The sequence below is a fragment of the Bufo bufo genome, chromosome 3 (assembly GCF_905171765.1).
Source record: "Bufo bufo chromosome 3, aBufBuf1.1, whole genome shotgun sequence".
In the NCBI taxonomy this organism is placed as follows: Eukaryota; Metazoa; Chordata; class Amphibia; order Anura; family Bufonidae; genus Bufo; species Bufo bufo.
Window position 1 is genome coordinate 87,260,037 of NC_053391.1, and position 26,323 is coordinate 87,286,359.

At 46.5% G+C, this 26,323-nt stretch overlaps 1 protein-coding gene across 2 annotated transcripts in view; it reads left to right on the forward strand.

Annotated features, from left to right (window-relative positions):
* The first annotated feature begins 2,722 nt into the window (after positions 1-2,722).
* DCBLD2 (discoidin, CUB and LCCL domain containing 2) overlaps positions 2,723-26,323 on the forward strand; it is a 67,055-nt gene continuing 43,454 nt past the window's right edge. Inside the window, exon 1 of one of the 2 annotated variants that reach the window (XM_040423289.1) lies at positions 2,723-2,972. In XM_040423289.1, coding sequence (XP_040279223.1) covers positions 2,900-2,972 — 73 coding nt within the window. In that variant the 5' untranslated portion in view covers positions 2,723-2,899. The remainder of the gene's footprint in view (positions 2,973-26,323) is intronic. The other variant, XM_040423288.1, reaches the window with a different exon arrangement.

Genomic DNA, 26,323 nt, shown 5'->3' on the forward strand with positions numbered 1-26,323 from the left:
AATCCGTTTTGCGGACCGCAAAAAAAACTGGTCGTGTGCATGAGGCCTAACTCCCTGGATCAACGACCCCTCTCTAGTAGCCATAGCCTTTAATATTATTACGCTCCAGAAATACATCCAGGCCCCTCTTGAATTCCTTTATTGTACTCACCCAATTAAAAATTCTATGAAACAGCTGTTGAGTGAAGTGCTCGCTACACCCTATAAAAATTCCTTGGGTGGTATAGTTTACAAAATGTGGTCACTTTTTGGGGGTTTTCACTGTGGGGTTATCTCAGGGCCTCTTCAAATGCAACATGGTACCCAAAGACCAGTCCAGGAAAATCTGCCCTCCAAAAACCATATGGTGCTCCTTGCCTTCTGCGCCCTGCCGTGTGCCCAAACAGCGGTATACGACCACATATGGGGTGTTTCTGCAAACTGCAGAATCAAGGTAATAAATATTGAGGTTTGTTTTGTTGTTAACCCTTGATGTTACAGGAAAAAATTTATTAAAATGGAAAATCTTCAAAAAAAGTTACATTTTGAAATTTCACCTCTATTTAGCTTTAATTAAGTTTTGAATAGTTTGAGGGGTGTCATTTCTAAAATGGGGTCATTTATGGGTTGGTTCTATTATGTCAGAACTGAACTGGTCCTTAAAAAAGTTGACTTTGGAAATTGTCTTGAAAATTTAAAAAATTGCTTCAAAAATTCTAAGCCTTCTAACATTCTAAAAAAAAAAAAAATGACATTACTAAAATGATGCCAACATAAAGCAGACATATGGGGAATGTTAATTAATAAATATTTTATGAGGCATCACTATCTGTCTTAGGCCTCCTACACACGAACGTGTGCGGCCCCTGGTCATGCTGCGGGCCGCAATGCACGAACACCGTTGTGGGGCAGCCGCAGCGGATCGCGGACCCATTCGCTTTTATGGGTCCACGATCCGGCCGTTCCGCAAAAAGATAGGACATGTTCTATCTTTTTGCGGAACGGAAGTACGGGACGAAACCCCATGGAAGCACTCCGTAGTGCTCCGGTAGGGTTCCGTTCCGTGCTTCCATTCCGCATCTCTGGATTTGTGGAGCCATAGAAGTGAATGGGTTCGCATCCGTGATGCGGAATGGCCACAGAACGGCGCCCGTGTATTGCGGATCTGAAAATGCGGTCCGCAATACGGCAACGGGAGGCACAGGAGGCCCTAGGGCTAATGCCCACTAACGTAAGGGCTCCATGCCCATGCTGCAGACCGCAAATTGCTGTCCGCAATGCACCGACCGCAGGGCAGTCGTATGCAGATCACGGACCCATTCACTTGCATGCACTACTTTTTTGCGGTGCGGAGACATGGCCAGAAACACCACGGAAGCACTCCATAGTGCTTCCGTGCGGTTCTGATCCATGCTTGCACACCACATCTCCGGATTTGGGAGATGAATGGGTCCGCATCTGTGATGCGGAATGCACACGGCTGGTGACCCATGTATTGCGGAACCGCCGTATGCGTTTCGCAGCACTGAGCCCTTACGTTCGTGGGCATGAGCCCTTAAAAGCAGTGAATCTTTTCAAATTTTCGTTAACTTTTGGATTTTTTAAAATAAATAAAGGTAAAACATATTGACTCAAATTTACCATTAGGCCGAATGCACTCGGACGTGAGCGGTCTGTGGTATCCCGGCCTGGCATCCTGCTGACAGCGCACGGCGTCATAGCAACCAATGACGCCATGCGCTCCTGCTGTCAGCAGGATGCCAGGCCGGGATACCACAGACCGCTCACGTCCGAGTTCCACGGCCGCGTGCATTCGGCCTTAACATGAAACATTCTCAGAATGGCCTGGATACGTAAAAGTGTTCCAAAGCTATTACCACATAAAGTGACACACGTCAGATATGCAAAATTAGGCCTGGTCAGGAAGTGGTTAAAAAACACGATAACCCCTTTGAGGCTACTTTCACATCTGCGCTTTCCCTTTCCGCTATTGAGATCCGTCATAGGAAAACGCTTCCATTTTGTCCCCTTTCATTGTCAATGAGGAGAAAAAAAGAACTGAGCGAAACGGAGTGCTCCAGAATGTATTCCGTCCCATTTGGTTGCGTCCCCATCGTGGATAGAATAGGGGCTCATGCACACGAACGTATGTATTTCGCGGTCCGCAAAAAATACGGATGACATCCGTGTGCATTCCGTATTTTGCGGAGCGGAACAGCTGGCCCTTCATAGAACCGTACTATCCTTGTCTGTAATGCGTACAATAGGACATGTTCTATTTTTTTGCGGAACGGAAATACGGACGTAAGAAAATGGAATGCAGACGGAGTACCTTCCGTTTTTATTGCGGACCCATTGAAATGAATGGTTCCGTATAAAAGGGAATGGTTCCCGCAAAAAAAGGGAAGGTACTCGATGTGGTGTGGAGCAAGACGGGTCCCTCCTGACACACTGTGCTGCCCGTCCTGTGAAGTAGCCCTGTTGGTCAGCAGGTTCTGTGGTATTGGGGTGAAGCCCCCGCAGCACTGACACACGTGTGCACGGGGTAAACATTCCCGCTGTGGACGTGACATGTGTTGTGGGAGGAGTCATACATGCTGGGGGGGGGGGATACTCTTCCATACTGGGGGGTTCACAACCGAGCCCACTCACAGATCAGGAGGGGGCGTGATCACCCGCCCCCCAGGACCTCCCATTAACCCCACAGACGCCGGACAAAGACGGCGGCCGCATCAGCAGCACTTGTTGCAGACGGCGCTGTGGCTCCAGGACTGTAGGGGTTAACAGGAGTCCTGCTGCGGGGATCCGGCGGCGGAAGTGGCGCGCGCTCCCGGGATCTGCCAGGGTCCGCTGTGTGCACAGTGTACGGCTCCGCTCTCCCGCTGCCCAGCATGTATTCACCCTGGCCGCGGCTGCTGGGATGGACACCGGGGGGATGCTGATCACAGGCTGGGTCCTCTGCCTGCTGCTCCGGACTGCGGGGGCGCAAAACGGTGAGTGGGGCCGGGGGGCTGCCCCGGGTATATACGTGTACATAGTGGGGGGCTGCCCCGTGTGTGTGTATATACGTGTACATAGTGGGGGTCTGCCCCTGGTGTGTGTGTATATACGTGTACATGGTGGGGGTCTGCCCCTGGTGTGTATATACGTGTACATGGTGGGAGTCTGCCCCTGGTGTGTGTGTGTATATACGTGTACATGTGGGGGGCTGCCCCGTGTGTGTATATACGTGTACATAGTGGGGGTCTGCCCCTGGTGTGTGTGTATATACGTGTACATGTGGGGGGCTGCCCCTGGTGTGTGTGTATATACGTGTACATGGTGGGGGTCTGCCCCTGGTGTGTATATACGTGTACATGGTGGGAGTCTGCCCCTGGTGTGTGTGTGTATATACGTGTACATGTGGGGGGCTGCCCCGTGTGTGTATATACGTGTACATAGTGGGGGTCTGCCCCTGGTGTGTGTGTATATACGTGTACATGGTGGGGGTCTGCCCCTGGTGTGTATATACGTGTACATGGTGGGAGTCTGCCCCTGGTGTGTGTATATACGTGTACATGTGGGGGGCTGCCCCGTGTGTGTATATATACGTGTACATGGTGGGGGGCTGCCCCTGGTGTGTGTGTATATATACGTGTACATGGTGGGGGGCTGCCCCTGGTGTGTGTATATATATGTGTACATAGTGGGGGGCTGCCCCTGGTGTGTGTGTATATATACGTGTACATGGTGGGGGGCTGCCCCTGGTGTGTGTGTATATACGTGTACATGTGGGGGGCTGCCCCTGGTGTGTGTATATATATGTGTACATAGTGGGGGGCTGCCCCTGGTGTGTGTGTATATATATGTGTACATGGTGGGGGGCTGCCCCTGGTGTGTGTGTATATATACGTGTACATGGTGGGGGGCTGCCCCTGGTGTGTGTGTATATATACGTGTACATGGTGGGGGGCTGCCCCTGGTGTGTGTGTATATATACGTGTACATGGTGGGGGGCTGCCCCTGGTGTGTGTGTATATATACGTGTACATGGTGGGGGGCTGCCCCTGGTGTGTGTGTATATATACGTGTACATGGTGGGGGGCTGCCCCTGGTATATACGTGTATATATATATGTGTACATGGTGGGGGGCTGCCCCTGGTGTGTGTGTATATATACGTGTACATGGTGGGGGGCTGCCCCTGGTGTGTGTGTATATATACGTGTACATGGTGGGGGGCTGCCCCTGGTGTGTGTGTATATATACGTGTACATGGTGGGGGGCTGCCCCTGGTGTGTGTATATATACGTGTACATGGTGGGGGGCTGCCCCTGGTGTGTGTGTATATATACGTGTACATAGTGGGGGGGCTGCCCCTGGTGTGTGTGTGTATATACGTGTACATGGTGGGGGGCTGCCCCTGGTGTGTGTGTGTATATATACGTGTACATGGTGGGGGGCTGCCCCTGGTGTGTGTGTGTGTATATACGTGTACATGGTGGGGGGCTGCCCCTGGTGTGTGTACATGGTGGGGGGCTGCCCCTGGTGTGTGTGTATATATACGTGTACATAGTGGGGGGCTGCCCCGTGTGTGTGTATATGTACATAGCGGGGGGCTGCCCCAGGAGTATATATTCGTGTACATGGTGGGGGGCTGCCCCTGGTGTGTGTGTATATATACGTGTACATAGTGGGGGGCTGCCCCGTGTGTGTGTATATATACATGTACATGGCGGGGGGCTGCCCGGGTGTGTATATATACGTGTACATGGTGAGATTACTGTGTGTGTACCTGCATGTGGTGGGGGACTGCTGTGTGCATGTCTGATTGCTGCTGTATTACACAGGGATTGTATCTATAGAGAGGCGCTGGTGTATATTACCGCACAGCGCACTGTTACATGTGATGCCCCTGGTCCTCCCTGGCGGTCTCCTGAAGCCCCCTGATAACTCTTCTAGTGGGTGTTGTGGACTATGAATGACATCTTGGGAGGACGGCGATTTGTGCTGTGGTTTATTGCTGAGATCTTCTTTCTTTATTTTTTTTTCCCCGCTCCACATTTACTAATTTACAGATCCCTGAAATCCATCAGTCATTACCCTACACCAGTCCCCCCCCCCCCCCCCATCCCACCAGTGTACTGTGATGTGCGGCTGCCCGCTCCCCAACACACAGACCAACAATAGAAAAAAATATATATATATGTGTGATATGTTTTATTTCTATTGTTGTTCGATGTGGTCCGGTATTGTGTGTACTATATGATCTCGCCCCTCTCCATATAGAGATGATACTGTATGTCTTTTACACCGGCCATTGTGTGTATGAAGAGCTATAATGATGCAACCATCCGAATACAGAGTTTTTGGTGTTTTTGTGTCATTGTTACATCTGATAAGAATTTTCCACATGGGTCACAGGAAATATTACCGCACTCTGCCTTTTGCTGCTGTTCTCTGGGGTTTCCACTGGAAAATTGTTAGGATCCCAGTGAAATCTGTCTTTGTGGATAGTGGTAAATCTGTTCCGCGGTCACAGCATATTGGGGCGGATGTAGCGGCGTCTTGTCGTTGTCTGGGGGTCCTGGAAGCTGCTGAGAAGTGGATGTCCCATTTATCAGACAGCTTAGGTATATATTTTTTGAAGATAAGACACTTGACATTTCTGAAGAGTCAAAGTGGAATTCCCCTTTAAGGACATTGTCCAGGCGTGGGCTGGTTTACTGCTGTCTGAGTAAAGGTATAAAGTGGCAGCAGTATTGCGGTATAATATATGGTGGTGTCATTGACTTCCCGTAGTAGACGCGCTGACCCTCCAGGAATCGTCGCCAGTCAACTTAGTTAACAGTAGAGCAGAATGAATGTGTTCTCAGGAGCGCGGCGATATTGATTTCTGCGCTCCAGACAGCGAGCAGCTTGTGACACGGACTCTGTGCTGTGTCTCGGGGGAGGGCAGGGGGCACCGGGTGGCAGCGTGAATGCACTGATCAGTAACTGATCTGTTCTCCGGAAAGCTTTGAAATATCAATGTGATGCCCAACCTGCGGCCCCCCAGCTGTTGTAAAACTACAACTCACACCATGCCCTTCTGTATGGTTAATGGCTGTCCGGGAATGATGGGAGTTGTAGTTTGCAACAGCTGGAGGGCCGCAGGTTGGGCATCTCTGACATACACAATCAATGTCTGACCAGTAGGGGTCACGGAGACACTTACTGGTTTCCAAAAAATAGGCGTTCTCTGTCCGTACTTGTCCCTGTTTCCGTAGTCTGTGTTAATGAAGAGTTGGGGCGCGTTCACACAGCTGTTGTCGGAACCATTGCAGTTTAGGGGGGCGTTCACACAGCCGTTTTTTTTTATCAGTCTATTGCAGGGATTCTCAACCTGCGGCCCTCCAGCTGTTGCCAAACTACAACTCCCAGCATGCCCTAATAGCTGTATGCTGTCCAGGCATGCTGGGAATTGTAGTTTGGCAACAGCTGGAGGGTCCACAGGTTGGGCATCCCTGGTCTAGACGTAGGACATGTCCCATTTCTGGTCGTTTTTACTGCCAGACAGACCCCAATCGATGGGCCCGTTTTGAACAGAACTTTGTTTAGGCTCTGTTCACATCAGCGCTATTATTTTCCGTTCTTCTCTGTTATAGGAGCAGAAGAACTGAAATAACGGAAGTGTCGGATCCAGCACATAACTGACATGAGCAGAAACTAACAGATCCCATTGACTATAATGGGATCCGCTTGGGAGAACATTATTTTTTTTCCTGCGGGGAGAACTTTTCTCTCTGCAATTTTTAATGAAATCTGTAACGGAAGCCCAAAACGGAGCCTTCTACGCACATGTGAACATAGCCTTACCGTACTTTCACACTAGCGTTTTTCTTTTCCGGTATTGAGTTCCGTCCTAGGGTCTCTATACTGGAAAAGAACTGATCAGTTTTATCCCCATGCATTCTGAATGGAGAGCAGTCCGTTCAGGATGGATCAGTTCAGTCCCTCTTACGTTTTTTGGACGGAGAAAATACCGCAACATGCTGCAGTTTTCTCTCCGGACAAAAATCCTGAACTCTTGCCGGAATGCCGGATGCGGCATTAATTTACATTGAAGTGTATTAGTGCCGGATCCGGCATTAAGTGTTCTGGCAAAACAGATCAGGCTTTCCGGTCTGCGCAATCGCAGACCTTTTAAAGATGCAAAAAAAATTAATACTGGATCCGTTTTTCCGGATGACACCGGAGAGATGGCACCGGTATTTCAATACATTTGTCGGACGGATCCGTCTGACAAATGCAATCAGTTTGCGTTCGAATCGCCGGATCCGCCATGCTGTATCGGCGACGGAACTGCCTGCCGCAATCCTCTGCCGCAAGTGTGAAAGTATCCTTAGATAGAAGTGCAGCCGCCTGACGGCCTTAAAAATAAGTGTATGAGCAGGGTGGAAGGGGAAAAAGCAAAAAAATAATAATAATAATAAATGCCGCACCACAGCCACGTGTGGAAACACTTGCTCCATACTGGAGGCAGCAGGACCTGACAATCCCAGCGTTGTGACGCCATACGATCATACTGGGGATTATTATAGAGTCATTTATCAAACTGGTGTAAAGTAGACCTGGCCTAGTTGCCCATAGCAACCAATCAGATTCCACCTTTCATTTTTCACTGCTCCTTTGTGCAACTAAGCCAAGTCTACTTTACACCGGTTTGAAAAAAATCTCCCCCTATATTTTTGGTCTGCATCCGATCCACATTTCTTGCAGATCAAACGCGGACCCGTTTATTTCAATGAGGTCGCAAAAGATGCGCACAGCAGAGCAGACCATGTGCTGCCCGCCTCCGTGTGTCTGTTCCGCGGCTCTTCAAAAAAAAAAAAAGTAGAACACGTATCCTTGTCCATTTTGCAGTCAAGAATATGCATTTGTAACATAGGGTGGGACATGTGGAAGGGGAAAATGCGCAATAATTGCACGTGAACTGTCCACCATGACGTTGGGACACGTTCACACAAGGCAGATTTGTTGCAGGAATTTCTTCAACTGAATATTTGTTTCATGTGAATGGAGATCTCTTCTTGGCAATCTCATGGCTTTCTGCGAGACCGATTCATACGAATAGGACCAATCCGCTGCATGTGAAGTCCCCCCTACAGTCAGACAAAGGGATTGCTGCTCTCATTTGGCGGATGTGCTTTGGCATTGTGGGTGGAAAATCTGCCGCGTATTACAGAACCAGCAAAGTCTGAGAGTCTAGAAGAACCCGCACACTGCGGAACACATCTGCAGTAAAAACGTACCTGTGGTGCAAATTTTATGTCTTGAGTATTTCCAACGCATTATATACGCTTTTCGGTGCCTGTGGATTTTGCCTTGTTTTCTTTGCAGATTTTCTAGATGAATCCTATCCAAATCCGTGGCTAAAACTCTGCCCCTGTGGCCATACCCTAAAAAAAGTTCTGGTGGTCTATTCAGTGTATCCAGTGGCACCAATGAGTTCTTTTTGGATATCGGTCTGTTCTGGTAGAGGAACAGCCTGCCAAAGTTCAACGTATCTGGCATAACCGGATGGGGCTGGGATTCAGATGGACAGAAATTGGTGCTTGCCCTAGTTTCTGTCATGCAGGAAACAGGCTGGATCCCCCCCGTCAGGTCCCGTTGTAGTCAATGGCAGTATCCAGCTATGCCTGTTATGGTTGACCTCCAGAAGGCTATTCCTGTGCCAGATTACCACATATGTGAAACTACCCTCATTGATTTTTCCTGGCTGTTGGACAGACCCCTTTAAGTACTGCTGTGTACCAGTGACTGTATTTGTGAGTTATAACCTCCCTTCTGATTCTCAGCTGTGTCATGTGACCAGCACTCTGATCTCCAACTGACACCGGACAGGACTTTGAGGCTCCCATAGGAATGCATAGAGCAGGCATGGCCAACCTACGGCTCTCCCACCATGCAGTAAAACTGCAACTCCCACCATGCCCTGCTGTGGGAGTTGGTCAGCTTGCGCAGTAGTTGTCACGAGCTTTCCCTTACGATCTTAAAGGTATCGCATATACGGGCAACGGCCATGTGCGCTCCGCCTCACGGATGTGGACCAATTCACTTGAATGGGTCCTCAATCCGAAAATAATGGTGTGGAGGCACGGAGCAGAAGCCCTACCGAGCCCATGACATTTCAGTGCGTGGCTCTGCAGAGCAAAAAAAGTAGAACATGCACTATTTTTTCCGATGCGGACGCATGGTGGACCCATTCAAGTTGAATGCGTCTGCCTCCCTCAGCACCAGCCTCTGACGGTGCACGTGCATTGGGGGCTGCAATTTGCACATGTTTGTGTGAATGAGCCCCACGGCTTAATTTAGAAATGTGGACTGTGCTGAAGCTGCACCGTTCTCCCGCAGCGCAATCTATTGCGGAGATCGTAGTCTGGTCAGGCCTGGATCGAGTGGATGCCTTTCTGGTCACTGGGATGGTGCAGAGCTCTTCCAGTAACCTTCATCTGCTAATCTGACACCATTTCTGGCCTTCACTGTGCAATATACTTAGCGAATGAATGTAAGTGATGGAGGGAAGGTTGTAAATCGCACACAAGTCCCTTTACAGCACAGCGGCCGCTGATTGCCGCTTTTGGCTTTGTCATTTTGCTGTGTAAAAGGTTATAGATTTTATTTTCCACCCATCTATTTGCATCTGGTTAATTTCCAGCTTCAGTTGTCAGGGGCACTTATGTACTGTTAGCGCCATTGCTCACTTTTTAGGATACGTTATGGCTTCATCTAGGCTTTTTATATCACTACGAAAAAATTGTGTCTGTAGGAATGCATTGACGGTCTTAAAAAGTCATCAAAATCAGGCTTAATGCACACGGCCGTTGTTTTTGTCCGCATCCGAGCCGCCGTTTTGGCAGCTCGGATGTGGACCCATTCACTTCAGTGGGGCCGCAAAAGATGCGGACAGCTAAAAAAAATAACATGTCCTAATCTTGTCCGCGCTGTGCGGACAAGATTAGGCATTTATATTGAAGGCTCTCCGTGCCGCTCCGCAGATTGCGGAAGGTGCACGGACGCCATCTGTGTTTTGCAGATCCGCGATTTGCGGACAAGAATAGGCGTTTATTTTGAAGGCTGTTTGCGGAACGTGCACGGACGCCATCTGTGTTTTGCGGACCGCAAAACACACCACGGTCGTGTGCATGAGGCCTCGCAGTAATCAAGCGAAATTCTGTAGAAATATTTTTTTTTTCTTTTAAATTTGATTTGCAAAAGGACATAGACCCACATTTTATTCACAATAGATAATGGAACACACATTGGATTTTGCCGGATTAAAAAATGAACTCGTGTAGAACTTGATGGCAGCAACGCATCGTCAAAAAGTTGGGCGATGGCAATGTCTACCATTGTATATCATCACCTTTTAAGAACAGTCTGTCTGGGAATCGAGGAGAACAACTGCTGAAGTTTTGGAAGAGGAATGTTTTTCCCATTTTTGCCTGCTGTAGGATTCTAGCCGCTTTGCTGGATTTTCCGTCTCATGGTGCGCCAAATGTTTTCTGTTGGTGAAAAGTCTGGACTGCAGGCCAGCTCAGCACCCAGACTTCTGCAGAGCCGTGCTCTTGTGATGGATGCAGTATGTGGTTTAGCATTGTCTTGCTCAAATATGCAAGGCCTTCCCTGAAAGAGACGTGGTCTGGATTGGAGCAGTTGTTGTTCTAAAACCTCTATATACATTTCATCTTTGATGGTTCCTTTCCAGAAGCTTCCCACACCATCAGAGATGCTGGCTTTGGAACTGTAGGCTGATAACATGCTGGATGGACCCTCTTCTTTTGAGTCTGCAGCACACGGCATCTGTTCCCAAAAAGCATTTCTAATTTTGATTCATCTTATCACAGAACAGTTTTCCATCCTGCTTTAGCCGAGAGGAGATGGTGGCATTTCTGGATAGTCTGGACGTATGGCTTCTTTGCATGAAGCGGGTTTAACTTGCATTGTGGATAAGACGGCGATCTGTGTTCAGGCAATGATTTCTGGAAGTGTTCCTGAGAACATGCCTGTTTTAATGCAGTGCTGTCTGAGGACCCATAGATTACAAGTAGGGATGAGCGAAGCGAGCGTCGGATCCTAGATCCGAAGTCGCTTCGCTCAAAACTTCGGTTTAATGCTGTACGGAGACCTGTCTCCGCACAGCATTAGAATATACTGCCTCCGACGATGCAAAGTCAGTTATTCCCAAAGTCTTGCGAGACCTCCGAGAATAACTTTGGTATTAGTTTTTTAAGCTGGAAAACAATTTTAAGCTTGGATCTAAGCGGAGTTCGGATAAAAGTTTTAAAATTGTTTTACTGAAGTTATAAACTGAAGTCTCGTGAGTCTTCGGGAATAACTGACTTTGCCTCGTCGGAGGCCGCACATTTCGGAGACTGATCTCGGTACAGCATTAAACCAACGTCTTGAGCATAGCGGCTTCTGGTCCAGGATCCGAAGCTCGCTTCTCTCATCACTAATTACAAGCTTTCAATATTGATCATCAGCCGTGTCCTTTGCGTACATGGAATTCTCCAGATTATCGGAATATTTTAATGTACTGTAATAATTTATGTTGAACATTTTTCTGGAATTGATCAACAAGTTTTAGACCGTTTTTCACAGATTGGTGAACTTCTACCCATCTTAGCTTCTGAGAGAACTCTGCCTCTCTAACGTGCTCTTTTTTTTTTTCATGTCACTTGCTTTCAAAATTAGACTACTTTCGTGCTCACGTTTTGGGCGGATCCATCATGGGTCTTCAAAAAAGCTTCCATCATGAACGGATCTGGTTGTATTAGGCCTCTTTCACACGGGCGTTGCGGAAAAATGTGCGGGTGCGTTGCGGGAACACCCGCGATTTTTCCGCGCGAGTGCAAAACATTGTAATGCGTTTTGCACTCGCGTGAGAAAAATCGTGCGTGTTTGGTACCCAAACCCGAACTTCTTCAGAGAAGTTCGGGCTTGGGATCGGTGTTCTGTGGATTGTATTATTTTCCCTTATAACATGGTTATAAGGGAAAATAATAGCATTCTGAAAACAGAATGCATATTAGGTGATCAATTGAGGGTTAAAAAAAATTAACTCACCTTCTCCTCTTGTTCGCGTAGTTCTCCCGGTCTTTAGTTCTTTAACCACCTCCGGACCGCCTAACGCAGGATCGCGTTCCGGAGGTGGCAGCGCTGCGCACAGTCACGCATATACGCGTCATCTCGCGAGACGCGAGATTTCCTGTGAACGCGCGCACACAGGCGCGCGCGCTCACAGGAACGGAAGGTAAGAGAGTTGATCTCCAGCCTGCCAGCGGCGATCGTTCGCTGGCAGGCTGGAGATGTGTTTTTTTTAACCCCTAACAGGTATATTAGACGCTGTTTTGATAACAGCGTCTAATATACCTGCTACCTGGTCCTCTGGTGGTCCCCTTTGTTTGGATCGACCACCAGAGGACACAGGTAGCTCAGTAAAGTAGCACCAAGCACCACTACACTACACTACACCCCCCCCCCGTCACTTATTAACCCCTTATTAGCCCCTGATCACCCCTAATCACCCCTGATCACCCCATATAGACTCCCTGATCACCCCCCTGTCATTGATCACCCCCCCCTGTCATTGATTACCCCCCTGTAAAGCTCCATTCAGATGTCCGCATGATTTTTACGGATGCACTGATACATGGATCGGATCCGCAAAACGCATCCGGTCGTCTGAATGAAGCCTTACAGGGGCATGATCAATGACTGTGGTGATCACCCCCCTGTCATTGATTACCCCCCTGTAAAGCTCCATTCAGATGTCCGCATGATTTTTACGGATGCACTGATAGATGGATCGGATCCGCAAAACGCATCCGGACGTCTGAATGAAGCCTTACAGGGGCGTGATCAATGACTGTGGTGATCACCCCATATAGACTCCCTGATCACCCCCCTGTCATTGATTACCCCCCTGTCATTGATTACCCCCCTGTAAAGCTCCATTCAGATGTCCGCATGATTTTTACGGATGCACTGATAGATGGATCGGATCCGCAAAACGCATCCGGACGTCTGAATGAAGCCTTACAGGGGCATGATCAATGACTGTGGTGATCACCCCATATAGACTCCCTGATCACCCCCCTGTCATTGATCACCCCCCTGTCATTGATTACCCCCCTGTAAAGCTCCATTCAGATGTCCGCATGATTTTTACGGATGCACTGATAGATGGATCGGATCCGCAAAACGCATCCGGACGTCTGAATGAAGCCTTACACGGGCGTGATCAATGACTGTGGTTATCACCCCATATAGACTCCCTGATCACCCCCCCTGTCATTGATCACCCCCCTGTCATTGATCACCCCCCTGTCATTGATCACCCCCCCCCTGTCATTGATCACCCCTCTGTAAGGCTCCAGACATTTTTTTGGCCCAAGTTAGCGGAATTTTTATTTTTTTTTCTTACAAAGTCTCATATTCCACTAACTTGTGTCAAAAAATAAAATCTCACATGAACTCACCATACCCCTCACGGAATCCAAATGCGTAAAATTTTTTAGACATTTATATTCCAGACTTCTTCTCACGCTTTAGGGCCCCTAGAATGCCAGGGCAGTATAAATACCCCACATGTGACCCCATTTCGGAAAGAAGACACCCCCAGGTATTCCGTGAGGGGCATATTGAGTCCATGAAAGATTGAAATTTTTGTCCCAAGTTAGCGGAACGGGAGACTTTGTGAGAAAAAAATTAAAAATATCAATTTCCGCTAACTTGTGCCAAAAAAAAAAAATTTCTATGAACTCGCCATGCCCCTCATTGAATACCTTGGGGTGTCTTCTTTCCAAAATGGGGTCACATGTGGGGTATTTATACTGCCCTGGCATTCTAGGGGCCCCAAAGCGTGAGAAGAAGTCTGGTATCCAAATGTCTAAAAATGCCCTCCTAAAAGGAATTTGGGCACCTTTGCGCATCTAGGCTGCAAAAAAGTGTCACACATCTGGTATCGCCGTACTCAGGAGAAGTTGGGGAATGTGTTTTGGGGTGTCATTTTACATATACCCATGCTGGGTGAGAGAAATATCTTGGTCAAATGCCAACTTTGTATAAAAAAATGGGAAAAGTTGTCTTTTGCCAAGATATTTCTCTCACCCAGCATGGGTATATGTAAAATGACACCCCAAAACACATTCCCCAACTTCTCCTGAATACGGCGATACCACATGTGTGACACTTTTTTGCAGCCTAGGTGGGCAAAGGGGCCCATATTCCAAAGAGCACCTTTAGGATTTCACAGGTCATTTACCTACTTACCACACATTAGGGCCCCTGGAAAATGCCAGAGCAGTATAACTACCCCACAAGTGACCCCATTTTGGAAAGAAGACACCCCAAGGTATTCGCTGATGGGCATAGTGAGTTCATGGAAGTTTTTATTTTTTGTCACAAGTTAGTGGAAAATGATGATTTTTATTTTTTTTTTTTTCATACAAAGTCTCATATTCCACTAACTTGTGACAAAAAATAAAAACTTCCATGAACTCACTTTGCCCATCAGCGAATACCTTGGGGTCTCTTCTTTCCAAAATGGGGTCACTTGTGGGGTAGTTATACTGCCCTGGCATTCTAGGGGCCCAAATGTGTGGTAAGGAGTTTGAAATCAAATTCTGTAAAAAATGACCTGTGAAATCCAAAAGGTGCTCTTTTGAATATGGGCCCCTTTGCCCACCTCGGCTGCAAAAAAGTGTCACACATCTGGTATCTCCGTAATCGGGAGAAGTTGGGGAATGTGTTTTGGGGTGTCATTTTACATATACCCATGCTGGGTGAGAGAAATATCTTGGCAAAAGACAACTTTTCCCATTTTTTTTATACAAAGTTGGCATTTGACCAAGATATTTATCTCACCCAGCATGGGTATATGCAAAAAGACACCCCAAAACACATTCCTCAACTTCTCCTGAATACAGAGATACCAGATGTGTGACACTTTTTTGCAGCCTAGGTGGGCAAAGGGGCCCACATTCCAAAGAGCACCTTTCGGATTTCACAGGTCATTTACCTACTTACCACACATTTGGGCCCCTAGAATGCCAGGGCAGTATAACTACCCCACAAGTGACCCCATTTTGGAAAGAAGAGACCCCAAGGTATTCGCTGATGGGCATAGTGAGTTCATAGAACTTTTTATTTTTTGTCACAAGTTTGTGGAATATGAGACTTTGTATGAAAAAAAAAAAAAAAAAAAAAAAATCATCATTTTCCACTAACTTGTGACAAAAAATAAAAAATTCTAGGAACTCGCCATGCCCCTCACGGAATACCTTGGGGTGTCTTCTTTCCAAAATGGGGTCACTTGTGGGGTAGTTATACTGCCCTGGTATTCTAGGGGCCCAAATGTGTGGTAAGGAGTTTGAAATCAAATTCAGGAAAAAATGAGGAGTGAAATCCGAAAGGTGCTCTTTGGAATATGGGCCCCTTTGCCCACCTAGGCTGCAAAAAAGTGTCACACATCTGGTATCCCCGTACTCAGGAGAAGTTGAGGAATGTGTTTTGGGGTGTCTTTTTACATATACCCATGCTGGGTGAGATAAATATCTTGGTCAAATGACAACTTTGTATAAAAAAATGGGAAAAGTTGTCTTTTGCCAAGATATTTCTCTCACCCAGCATGGGTATATATAAAATGACACCCCAAAACACATTCCCCACCTTCTCCTGAGTACGGAGATACCAGATGTGTGACACTTTTTTGCAGCCTAGGTGGGCAAAGGGGCCCATATTCCAAAGAGCACCTTTCGGATTTCACAGGTCATTTTTTACAGAATTTGATTTCAAACTCCTTACCACACATTTGGGCCCCTAGAATGCCAGGGCAGTATAACTACCCCACAAGTGACCCCATTTTGGAAAGAAGAGACCCCAAGGTATTCGCTGATGGGCATAGTGAGTTCATAGAACTTTTTATTTTTTGTCACAAGTTAGTGGAATATGAGACTTTGTAAGGAAAAAAATAAATAAAAAATCATCATTTTCCGCTAACTTGTGACAAAAAATAAAAAGTTCTATGAACTCACTATGCCCATCAGCGAATACCTTAGGGTGTCTACTTTCAGAAATGGGGTCATTTGTACTGTCTGGCCATTGTAGAACCTCAGGAAACATGACAGGTGCTCAGAAAGTCAGAGCTGCTTCAAAAAGCGGAAATTCACATTTTTGTACCATAGTTTGTAAACGCTATAACTTTTACCCAAACCATTTTTTTTTACCCAAACATTTTTTTTTTTATCAAAGACATGTAGAACTATAAATTTAGAGCAAAATTTCTATATGGATGTCGTTTTTTTTTGCAAAATTTTACAACTGAAAGTGAAAAATGTCATTTTTTTGCAAAAAAAATCGTTAAATTTCGATTAATAACAAAAAAAGTAAAAATGTCAGCAGCAATGAAATACCACCAAATGAAAGCTCTATTAGTGAGAAGAAAAGGAGGTAAAATTCATTTGGGTGGTAAGTTGCATGACCGAGCAATAAACGGTGAAAGTAGGGTAGGTCAGAAGTGTAAAAAGTGGCCTGGTCTTTCAGGGTGTTTAAGCACTGGGGGCTGAGGTGGTTAAAAGATAAACTATGGGCTAAAGGACCTTTGGTGACGTCAGATCACATGCTCCAATCACATGGTCCATCACCGCGGTGATGGACCATGTGATTGGAGCATGTGATCTGATGTCACCAAAGGTCCTTTAGCCCATAGTTCATCTTTTGAGAAGTAAAGAAGAGACCGGGATCTACGCGAACAAGAGGAGAGGTGAGTTCATTTTTTTTATTGATCACCTACTAAGCATTCTGTTACCATGTTATAAGGGAAAATAATACAGTGAATAGACTGTCACCTAGCAACCATGCGTGAAAATCGCACTGCATCCGCACTTGCTAGCGGATGCTTGCAATTTTCACGCAACCCCATTCACTTCTATAGGGCCTGTGTTGCGTGAAAAACGCAGAATATAGAGCATGCTGCGATTTTCACGCAACGCACAAGTGATGCGTGAAAATCACCGCTCATCTGAACAGCCCCATAGAAATGAATGGGTCAGGATTCAGTGCGGGTGCAATGCGTTCACCTACCGCATTGCACCCGCGCGGAAATCTCGCCCGTGTGATCGCAGCCTTAGGCCTCCTGCACACGGCCGGTTTTTTCCCCGTTTACTGGCCGTTTTTTGCGTTCCGTATACGGTCCGTATACGGAACCATTCATTTCAATGGTTCCGCAAAAAAAACGGAATGTACTCCGTATGCATTCCGTTTCCGTATTTCCGTTTTTACGTTCCGTTTTAACATAGAACATGTCCTATTATTGCCCGCAAATCACGGTCCGTGGCTCCATTCAAGTCAATGGGTCCGCAAAAAAAACGGAACACATACGGAAATGCATCCGTATGTCTTCCGTTTCCGTTCCGTTTTTTGCTGAACCATCTATTGAAAATGTTATGCCCAGCCCAATTTTATCTATGTAATTACTGTATACTGTATATGCCATACGGAAAAACGGAACGGGAAAACGGAAACACAACGGAAACAAAAAACGGAACAACGGATCCGTGAAAAACTGACTGCAAAACACTGAAAAAGCCATACGGTCGTGTGCAATAGGCCTTAAACGCAGTGGTGGAGCACAAAGACGCTTCCTGGTGAAATGTCTCTGAATGGGTATAACGGCCCCCAGCCAAACATGCTTACCAGATAGCGTTGTGTTGCTCCAGGCACAACTCTAGGTGAAGGAGTTTTGTGAACGCTGCTCCCTCCTGATCTTGGATTCTCAACAGGGTCCCGGTGTACAAGCCGATAAGAACAATAGGTAAAAAGCAGGATCTGCTCCTCCAGCTGTTATTTATTACTACTACTCACTTCTCCAGCCTTGTGTTGCCTTGTCCCAACGTTTTTCAGATGCATTGCTGCCATCAAGTTTTAAATGAGTAATTATTTTTTCTAATAAAAAATGGTAAAATGTCTTGCTTTTCAACATCTGATCTATGGTGAATACAAAATGGGTCTATGTGACTTGTAAATTATAGTATTATCTGTTTGTGTGTGTGTGTATGTGTGTGTGTATATATATATATATATATATATATATATATATAATTACATAGTGTCCTAGTTTTTTGGGGAACTGGTCTTGTATTTTTTGTTTTTTCTTACTCCCTATGTGCTGGGGTTTCTGAACTATTTTCAAAAGAAGTAGTAGCCACTTTGTACCTGCATATATAGCGGTACTAGGCGAGTAGTCCTTCTGACACGGAGTCCAGATTGGTACTTTATGTCTCTATTCCCCCTCCTTCTGCCCACCCCTCTGTGTCACCGCAGAGCTCCCCATGGTACATTGACAGGACTCATGAGCCCATGCATGCGATTGAGAGGACCTCTGGGGGATGGGGGGGGTATAGACATAAAGTACTGATCCAGAGCCTGTGTCAGCAATACTACTCATAGTAATGTAGTACAGCAGTATATAATCAGGGAGGTGACACACATCCACAGGATACGCCTTAAATGTCTGGGACCCTCTCCAATCTCAAGAATGGGGCCCTCGTCCTACACCACTGCAAGGAGCGGTGGCAGTGTATACGCTTCTCTCTCCATTTTCTGCTATGGGACTTCCGAAAATAACCGAATGCTTGCTCTCTCTTGCTGCCTCTGGTCGCACTCTTGCAGGCAGTGGTATTTTGGTTTACTCTCCCCATGCTTTAAGATCTGACCACGTGCCTTCAGAAGGGATTATCTTGGTTTAAAACCCATAAGAAAAATCTTGTCCAGCAGGTAATTTATCGTCTGGAATAACTACAGAAAACACGCGTTTCAGGCTACTGTAGCCCTTTCTCAAAGCTAAGGGTACTTTCACACTAGTGTTAGAAGAATCCGACAGGCAATTCCGTTGCATTGCAATACTGGATCAGTCTCTCCGTTGTCATCTGGAAAAATGGATCTGGTGTTTCTTTTTCACAGATTCAAAGGTCTGAGCATGCGCAGACCGGGAAACTGGATCCGTTTTTCCCGAACACTTGGTACCGGATCCGGCATTTCTACATTTCAATGGAAATTAATGCCGTATCCGGCAATCGGGAAAGTGTTCTGGAATTTTGGCCGTAGAAAATACAGCAGCATGCTGCGGTATTTTCTCTGACCAAATACCGTAAAATAATTCTGATGCGTTTTTTTTTCCGGTATTGAGCCCCTAGGACGGAACTCAATACCGGAAAACTTTAACGCTAGTGTGAAAATACCCTTACTGACATAGACATTCACAACATTCAATAATAAAATCAACAACCAAACAGATCAAAGAATCAATTAAGAATATGCACAAGCAATTTGCGGAATGTGTGGCACGTTCAACTCCATAATAAAGAAAACCCTAATTGTGTCTCTCTCTGTACATTGTACAAGTACATTCATATTCAAAAATGCGGATCGGATGCAGACAAATGATACTCTTGTGTGCATGAGCCCTTACATGGTGGCCACCTTACCTTTTCAGCTGCAGATCCGCCTGTTTCCGGGTTCCCCCAGTATTTTCGATCATCCACATTTATTGTGGGTCGGATGAGGACTCATTCACTTCAGTGGGGCCGCAAAAGATACGTGTGCCGTTCGCATCAGTTTTTTCCGTTCCGTGGCCCTTCAGAAATATAGAACAAGTCCTATTCTTGTCAGTTTTCTGGACAAGGATAGGACTGTTCTATAGAGGACAGGACGTTCCGTTCTGCAAAATGCGGGGCGCACACAGCTGCTATCTGTATTTTGTGGATCTGCAAATTGTAAACCGCAAAAACTGAAACGATGTGCATGAGCCCTTAATGTGTTCCCCCCCCCCCCTTGTACTGGAGGGTCGCTTTAACCAACCTTATGAGGTAACGCCATTCACACCCTTTCTTTTGTTCCACCTCCTTCCCATTAGCATTTATTAAGCAAGTCATATATTATTTTTTCCCAGTATACATATTCCGTCCTGCCTCTTTTTGCTTGCAGTGCCTCGTACTTTCTAATTAGCACGTGGGCCCCTGAGGGACAATTTAGTTAATGTGTATGTAGTAATTGTCGGCCACAAATGCCTCTGGTGATCCACACTGGCCATTGTGCTCTCCGGCTACCTTCTCAAACTTTATGGTACAATTTCTTCCGTTTAGCTACAAGGTTATTACACATGTGTATTAATACTGAATATATATTATATATATATATCTGGAAAAAGTTCTGTGAAAGTTCTTCAAATGCAACATCTCCATGTTAATTCTAGGAAGCATGATGAAGCCTAAAAGCCTTGCTGGCGAGAATACAGACCTTCCTGTGTTTATTGGGAGCGTACGTTCAGCTACATGGTGAGACTGGTGTAATACTCCATAGTCAGCTGACAGACTCGGGTCAGAAAGGCAAGGAGTTGGCAGAGGGCGGCGAATGTGTCTTCGTGAACTGGTTTGGCGTTATTCAGCATGTGTATCGCAGGGAACCATATCGGATGGTGAAGTCACGCAGGCTCGCTGCTGCAGCTGTGCCCAGTTATTCCGGTCAGGAGTTGGACTTTGTTCCACTTAATCTGTTGGGCAAGGCCCATGATTCAGGCTCTTTGCTCTTGATGTTGGAATTTCTCCTAATATTAGTTTTTTTTTTCCCTTTTTAGGTTTGCCGCAAGTTTCCGGTTGTGTGTAATGACGGGGGGTGGGGGCGCTCGTCAGTGTGAGAAAACACCCAAGTGAACAGCACTGCAGGAATTGTGCGGGTGGAACAGGGGAGGAGGGGGTTACAGCATCAGCATAAAAAGTTTAACCGCTGCATTAATGGCTGAAGCTTTCACACGCGAGGCTCATGCACACAGCGGTAGTTTTGGCTCATCTCACCCGTGTGCTGTCCACATCCGTAAGTCCTTAGCGCAGACCCGCAAAAAAAAAACCTTGTCTTATTCTTGTCTGTTTTGTGGACAAAGATAGGATATTTCTACAGGAATAAAAAAAATAAGAGAAAAATGTCGGCATGCACTTGGCCGGGATGACGAAACACTTACGGCCATGTGCATGAGCCCTCAGGACTGATTCACACCGCCATTCTCAGTCTGCATTTCAGCTACATCTCATGGTCCGATCCCCGCTCCCCTGACCCAAACTGTATCAGTGTTTTCTCATGCAGTCAGTTCCTGTTGCATCGCGAGTCTGTTTTACTGTACTCATATTATGGGTCCATTCACACGTCCGTTTTGGTGTTCCGCATCCGTTCCGATTAAAAACGGAACGTTATGCGGATTCATTCATTTTCAATGGAATCCGCAAATAATCGGACAGCACTCATGGTGCTCTCCGATTCCGTGATTCCTTCCGTTCCATGGGTTCCGTTATTCGGATCCTGGAAAAAAAATATACCCTGTCCTACTATTTGTCCGATTTTGCGTTCAGTCATCCCATTCTAGTCAATGGATCCGTCAAAAATGCGGATGACATGCTAAAAGCATCCTCATGTCATCCAGATTTTCGGATCCGCAAAAAACAGGAACGTTTATCTGGAAAGGTAAAAATACTGACGTGTGAATGCACCCTAACTGTGAGTACAGGACAATAAACCTGCTACCAGATGGGAACTGACTGTCCTAAATCGCCATAATGCAGTCAGTTGGGGTCAGAGGAGCCACAGTCCAGGAGATGTGGCCGACAACACGGACTGTTTCCCCGACCGAGCACGATCATGTGAATCAGCCCATAGTTTTGGGGGAGGGGGGCGGGGGAGAGTTGGTGGACTTTTGGCATGTAAAAAAAAACATGAAATTGTAAATTTGAGACGTGATGTAGTCTACAATGAGGGACATTTATCAAGACTGCAGTTCCCACACTCCAGTCTTGATCTCCCTGCGCCAGAGAGCGAGAGATGCCTACTTTAGGGTGCTTTCACGCGAGCGTAAGTGTTTTGCGGTCCACAAAACGCGGATACCGGCCGTGTGCATTCCTCAATTTGTGGACCGCACATGGCCAGCGCTATATAGAGAACGCCTAAGTTTGTCCGCGGTTGCGGACAAGAATAGGACGTGCTCTATATATTTTTTGCGGGGCCACGGAACGGAACAACGGATGCGGACAGCACACGGTGTGCTGTCTGCATCTTTTGCGGACCCATTGAAATGAATGGGTCCGCACCCATTCTGCAAATTTGCGGAATGAATGCGTATCCATTTATATGGTTGTGTGACTGCACCCTTATTAAGAGGCAGATGCAAAGTCCCGTCCCCTTCCACTAATCTCCTTCGCTTTCCTTGCACCATAATTAGCAACTTTTTTTTTTTTTTTTTTACACTTAAAACCTTTAGAAAATGCAAGCAAAATATTGGGGGACTTCTCTTTCAGCCCCCCTTGCTCAGGAGAAAGTAAAAAAAAAACACCACTACAGAAGACGCAGTGTTTGTAGGACATTTTATAATTTGTGTAACATCTGACCGCAGTATTTAGAAAGTGCAGAAAAAATGTGGCATTTTTTGGGGGGAAAAAAACTGTGAAGCCATACTAAGGTTCTGCATAAGGCTACTTTCACACTTGCGTTTTGGGCGGATCCGTCATGGATCTGCAAAAACGGATCCGTTACAATAATAAAACCGTATGCATCCGTCATGAACGGATCCGTTTGTATTATCTGTAACATAGCCAAGACGGATCCGTCATGAACACCATTGAAAGTCAATAGGGGACGTTTTCTATTGTGCCAGATTGTGTCCGTGAAAACTGATCCGTCCCCATTGACTTACATTGTGTTCCAGGACGGATCCGTTTGGCTCAGATTCGTCAAGCGGACAGCACAAGGCTGCAGGCAACGTTTTGGTGTCCGCCTCCAGAGCGGAATGGAGACTGATCGGAGGCAAACTGAGGCATTCTGAGCGGATCCTTATCCATTCAGAATGCATTAAGGAAAAACCGCTTGTGAGAGCCCTGAACGGATCTCACAAACGGAAAGCCGAAACGCGAGTGTGAAAGTAGCCTTACATTTTCAGTAACAGTAAAAACTGTTGCATGATCGAAACCTGGCATTTATTGTGAAAATCGCCCAGATCACTGCCGGACCTCGTTACAGTGTGAGATCCAGCTAGCTGCTCTGTGCCGGGTCTCAGAACGGAGATGAGAATGAAGCCTAAAGGGTTGTGCATCGGGTCCTCAGGATAGGTCATCCGTATCTGATCTGTGGGGGTCTGACTCCAGGCACCCCTGCCGATTAGCTGTTTGAAGAGGAAGCGGTACTCATGCCAGTGCTGCTGCCTCTCCAAGATTGCCCTGCGCGTCGTCTGTCTTGCAGCGGCTGCGCAGTACAATTACAAGTGCTTGTTCCATTCAAGTGAGAGAAGAGCGGTGCAGAGTATTTTTCTCTTTGTACCCGCATCATTGAAGTCTGTGGACATAATGACTACAGCATGCAGCATTTTAAGGGAGAAAAGGGCAAAAAACTAAGTCTGTGTCGGTGTTTTGCTCCAGTGTTCTCCTGTTTTTTAACAATTAAAGTCAATGGCCGCTTTATGCCTAGAGAGTGGTATGACCGCTAAGGCTGAACAGGGTCTTATAATAATTATTATTTTTTTAAACTAGTTTGCCGTTATAAAGACCTTGTAAGGATTCTGTTTTGGCGGACTCCATGATGTGTATGAAGGTCAGAACTGCTCGTCCAGCGTGGGAGTGATGTTCCTTCAGATAACTGCTTTCATCGGGCTGTGTAATGTGAGCTACACATCTGCTTTCAGGGTCCCCCATATCCAGCGTGCATCCTGCTGTATGTCAGCTTTAAGGTCCTTGGCTATCTGGGAGACTTGCGTACCTTTTACACTGACCGACACAGCAGGCAATTATCGGGAATGACTTGTTCGTTTCCAATAATTGCCTGCTCATCAGAGGTGGTGAGAGCTGCATTCACATCTGTTTGCGGACCGCAAAACACTTCTGATCGTGTCAATGCACCCTTCCACTGCACCGATGAGCAAGCGATTGTCTGGAAGCAAGCGTTCCCTCCCAACAATTGCCTGCTCATTAGTGGTGGTGAATTTACATGTAGCAATCCCCTCCACAGTACGAGGATGAGCAATGGCTACAACTGCATTGTTTCTGGGCAGCAGAGTATTGTTTAGACAGCGCGATCTGCTGCCCAGAAAGATTGAACGACTATTTTTGCGGCACCTTCAGACGGACAGATAAAGCGCAGATGTGAAAGTAGCCTAAATCCAGCATTAGGGGTTATTTACACGACCATGTGTATTTTGCAGTCTGCAGTCCGCATAACTGCAAAATACTGATGGTAATTGTGTTGCACCCGTTTTTTTTTTTTTTCTTGTTTGTTTTGCAAACCCATTGACCTCAGTCGGTCCATGGTCCGAATATGGATGTTCTGTCTTTTGCGTAACTGACATATGGATGCAGAAAGCACACAGAAAAAAAATGCTACGCGAACATCATCCGTATTTTGCGGATACACACTTTACATACCGCACAATACATATGGTCGTGTGAATATGCCTATAGGTCAGTGATGGCGAACCTTTTACAGACTGAGTGCCCAAACTGTAACCCAAAACGCACATATTTATCGAAAAGTGCCAACATGGCAATTTAACCTGAATACTACAGTCAAATATAGTATAGTCTACTATATCTATATCTATACTATTACTTTATCATTTAGCTATAATGGCCTGCCTACATTCAATGCGCTGCCCGTGCCGTTCACATCGTGCCCTGCACTGATGAATGGCAGGAAAAGTCTAAGGCATATTGGTGCACCATAGACTTTTTTCAGGGCATGGGTGCCCACAGAGAGGGCTCTGAGTGCCGCCTATGGCATCCGTGCCATAGGTTCGCCACCACTGCTATAGGTGGAGTGCGGCCAGATCAACATCTAAGATAAAAGTGACCAGATCGGCATCAGTGGGTGGTCCATTGTCAGCAAGTTGAATTCAGAGCTTTTGCTCCATAAATAAACCCCCTTTTTCATTAGCGAATGCAAGCCCTGCGACCCATCCCTAAATTCAACACCATTGTGCAGAAATGTTCATCATCTGCATATTGCTGCTGATTCATTTACCGTGGGAGGCTCTGCTTACATACGGATGATTGGCTGTATACAAAACAACTGGTGCTTGCACTTATGCTGGGACATCCTGCTGGGGGAGGGGATTGCAGAGCTTTTCTCAGAACTATAAAATGCCGTTTTTGTGATGGGAGTGCAGGTGTATCTTGTGCGTTATGGCAGTGGTTCTATCAGTGTCTTGAAAGCACAAATTGAACTCATGGATTTCCGGGAATGGGAGTGATCGCTGGATGCAACTTTTTTTCTGTGACCTTTTAGAGCAGGCCCATTAAACGGCCAGCCTCCCTGTTTATGCTGCGTTACTCATTGCTGCATGTGCTTTATTCTCAGCCGCTAGATGGACAGTAGCGGTGATTGATGCTGCTGTGGAGTGGGTTATTAATGGCCTCTTCTACAACTCCTTACAGACCCTTATGCAATATCCATTTCTGAAAAGCTGAAGAGCAAAACTTTAACTTTTTCACCTCTTTTATATTTGCATCCTTTGGTGATGTGTTCACTATTAGTTTTCCACCTGGACTAGAGAATCGTGGAAAGATGAGCCCCCTAACGTCTATCGTGTTTTCCTTAGCTGAAGCTCTTTTGCAATGTCAGACTTGATCATGTTTTGTAGCATGTTACGGCTTTGCTTAGGACATCTTGGGGCTTGTTCACTTCACCGTTCTTTTTCCATATTTCTCTTCCGTCAGAGGATCCATTAAAGGGGTTTTCTGGCACCTATCCTCTGGATAGGTCATTGGGATCTGACACCCGGGACCCCCAACGATCAGCTGTTTGAGAACGCTCTGGGGTTCGCAGTATGTGGTTGTTTAGCGGCTGTGCTTGGTATCGCAGACTAGGCCAATTCACTTCAATGTGGCTAGGCGCCTAGGCCATGTGACCGATAAACGTGGTGTCACATGGTCTAGGCAAAGAGAAGGTCATAGTTGTACTGCCTTCTCAAACAGCTGATCGGTGTGGGTCCCGGGTGTCGGACCCCCTTCAATCAGATACTGATGACCTGTCCATATGATATGTAAAATCCAAGAAGAGTAGGTCTCCAATATCGGATCGGTGGGGGTCCGACACCCGGCACCCCCGCCGATCAGATGTATGAGGAGATGGCGTGTGCACATGGCGTCTCCCGTCTTTCCTGTCCGCTGTTGTATGGATATGTCAAAGCAGCAGCGAGCAGGGAGACGGCACATGCACACTGCGTGCGCCATCTCCCCATACAGCTGATCGGCAGGGGTGCTTGGTGTCAGACCCCCACCGATCTGATATTGATG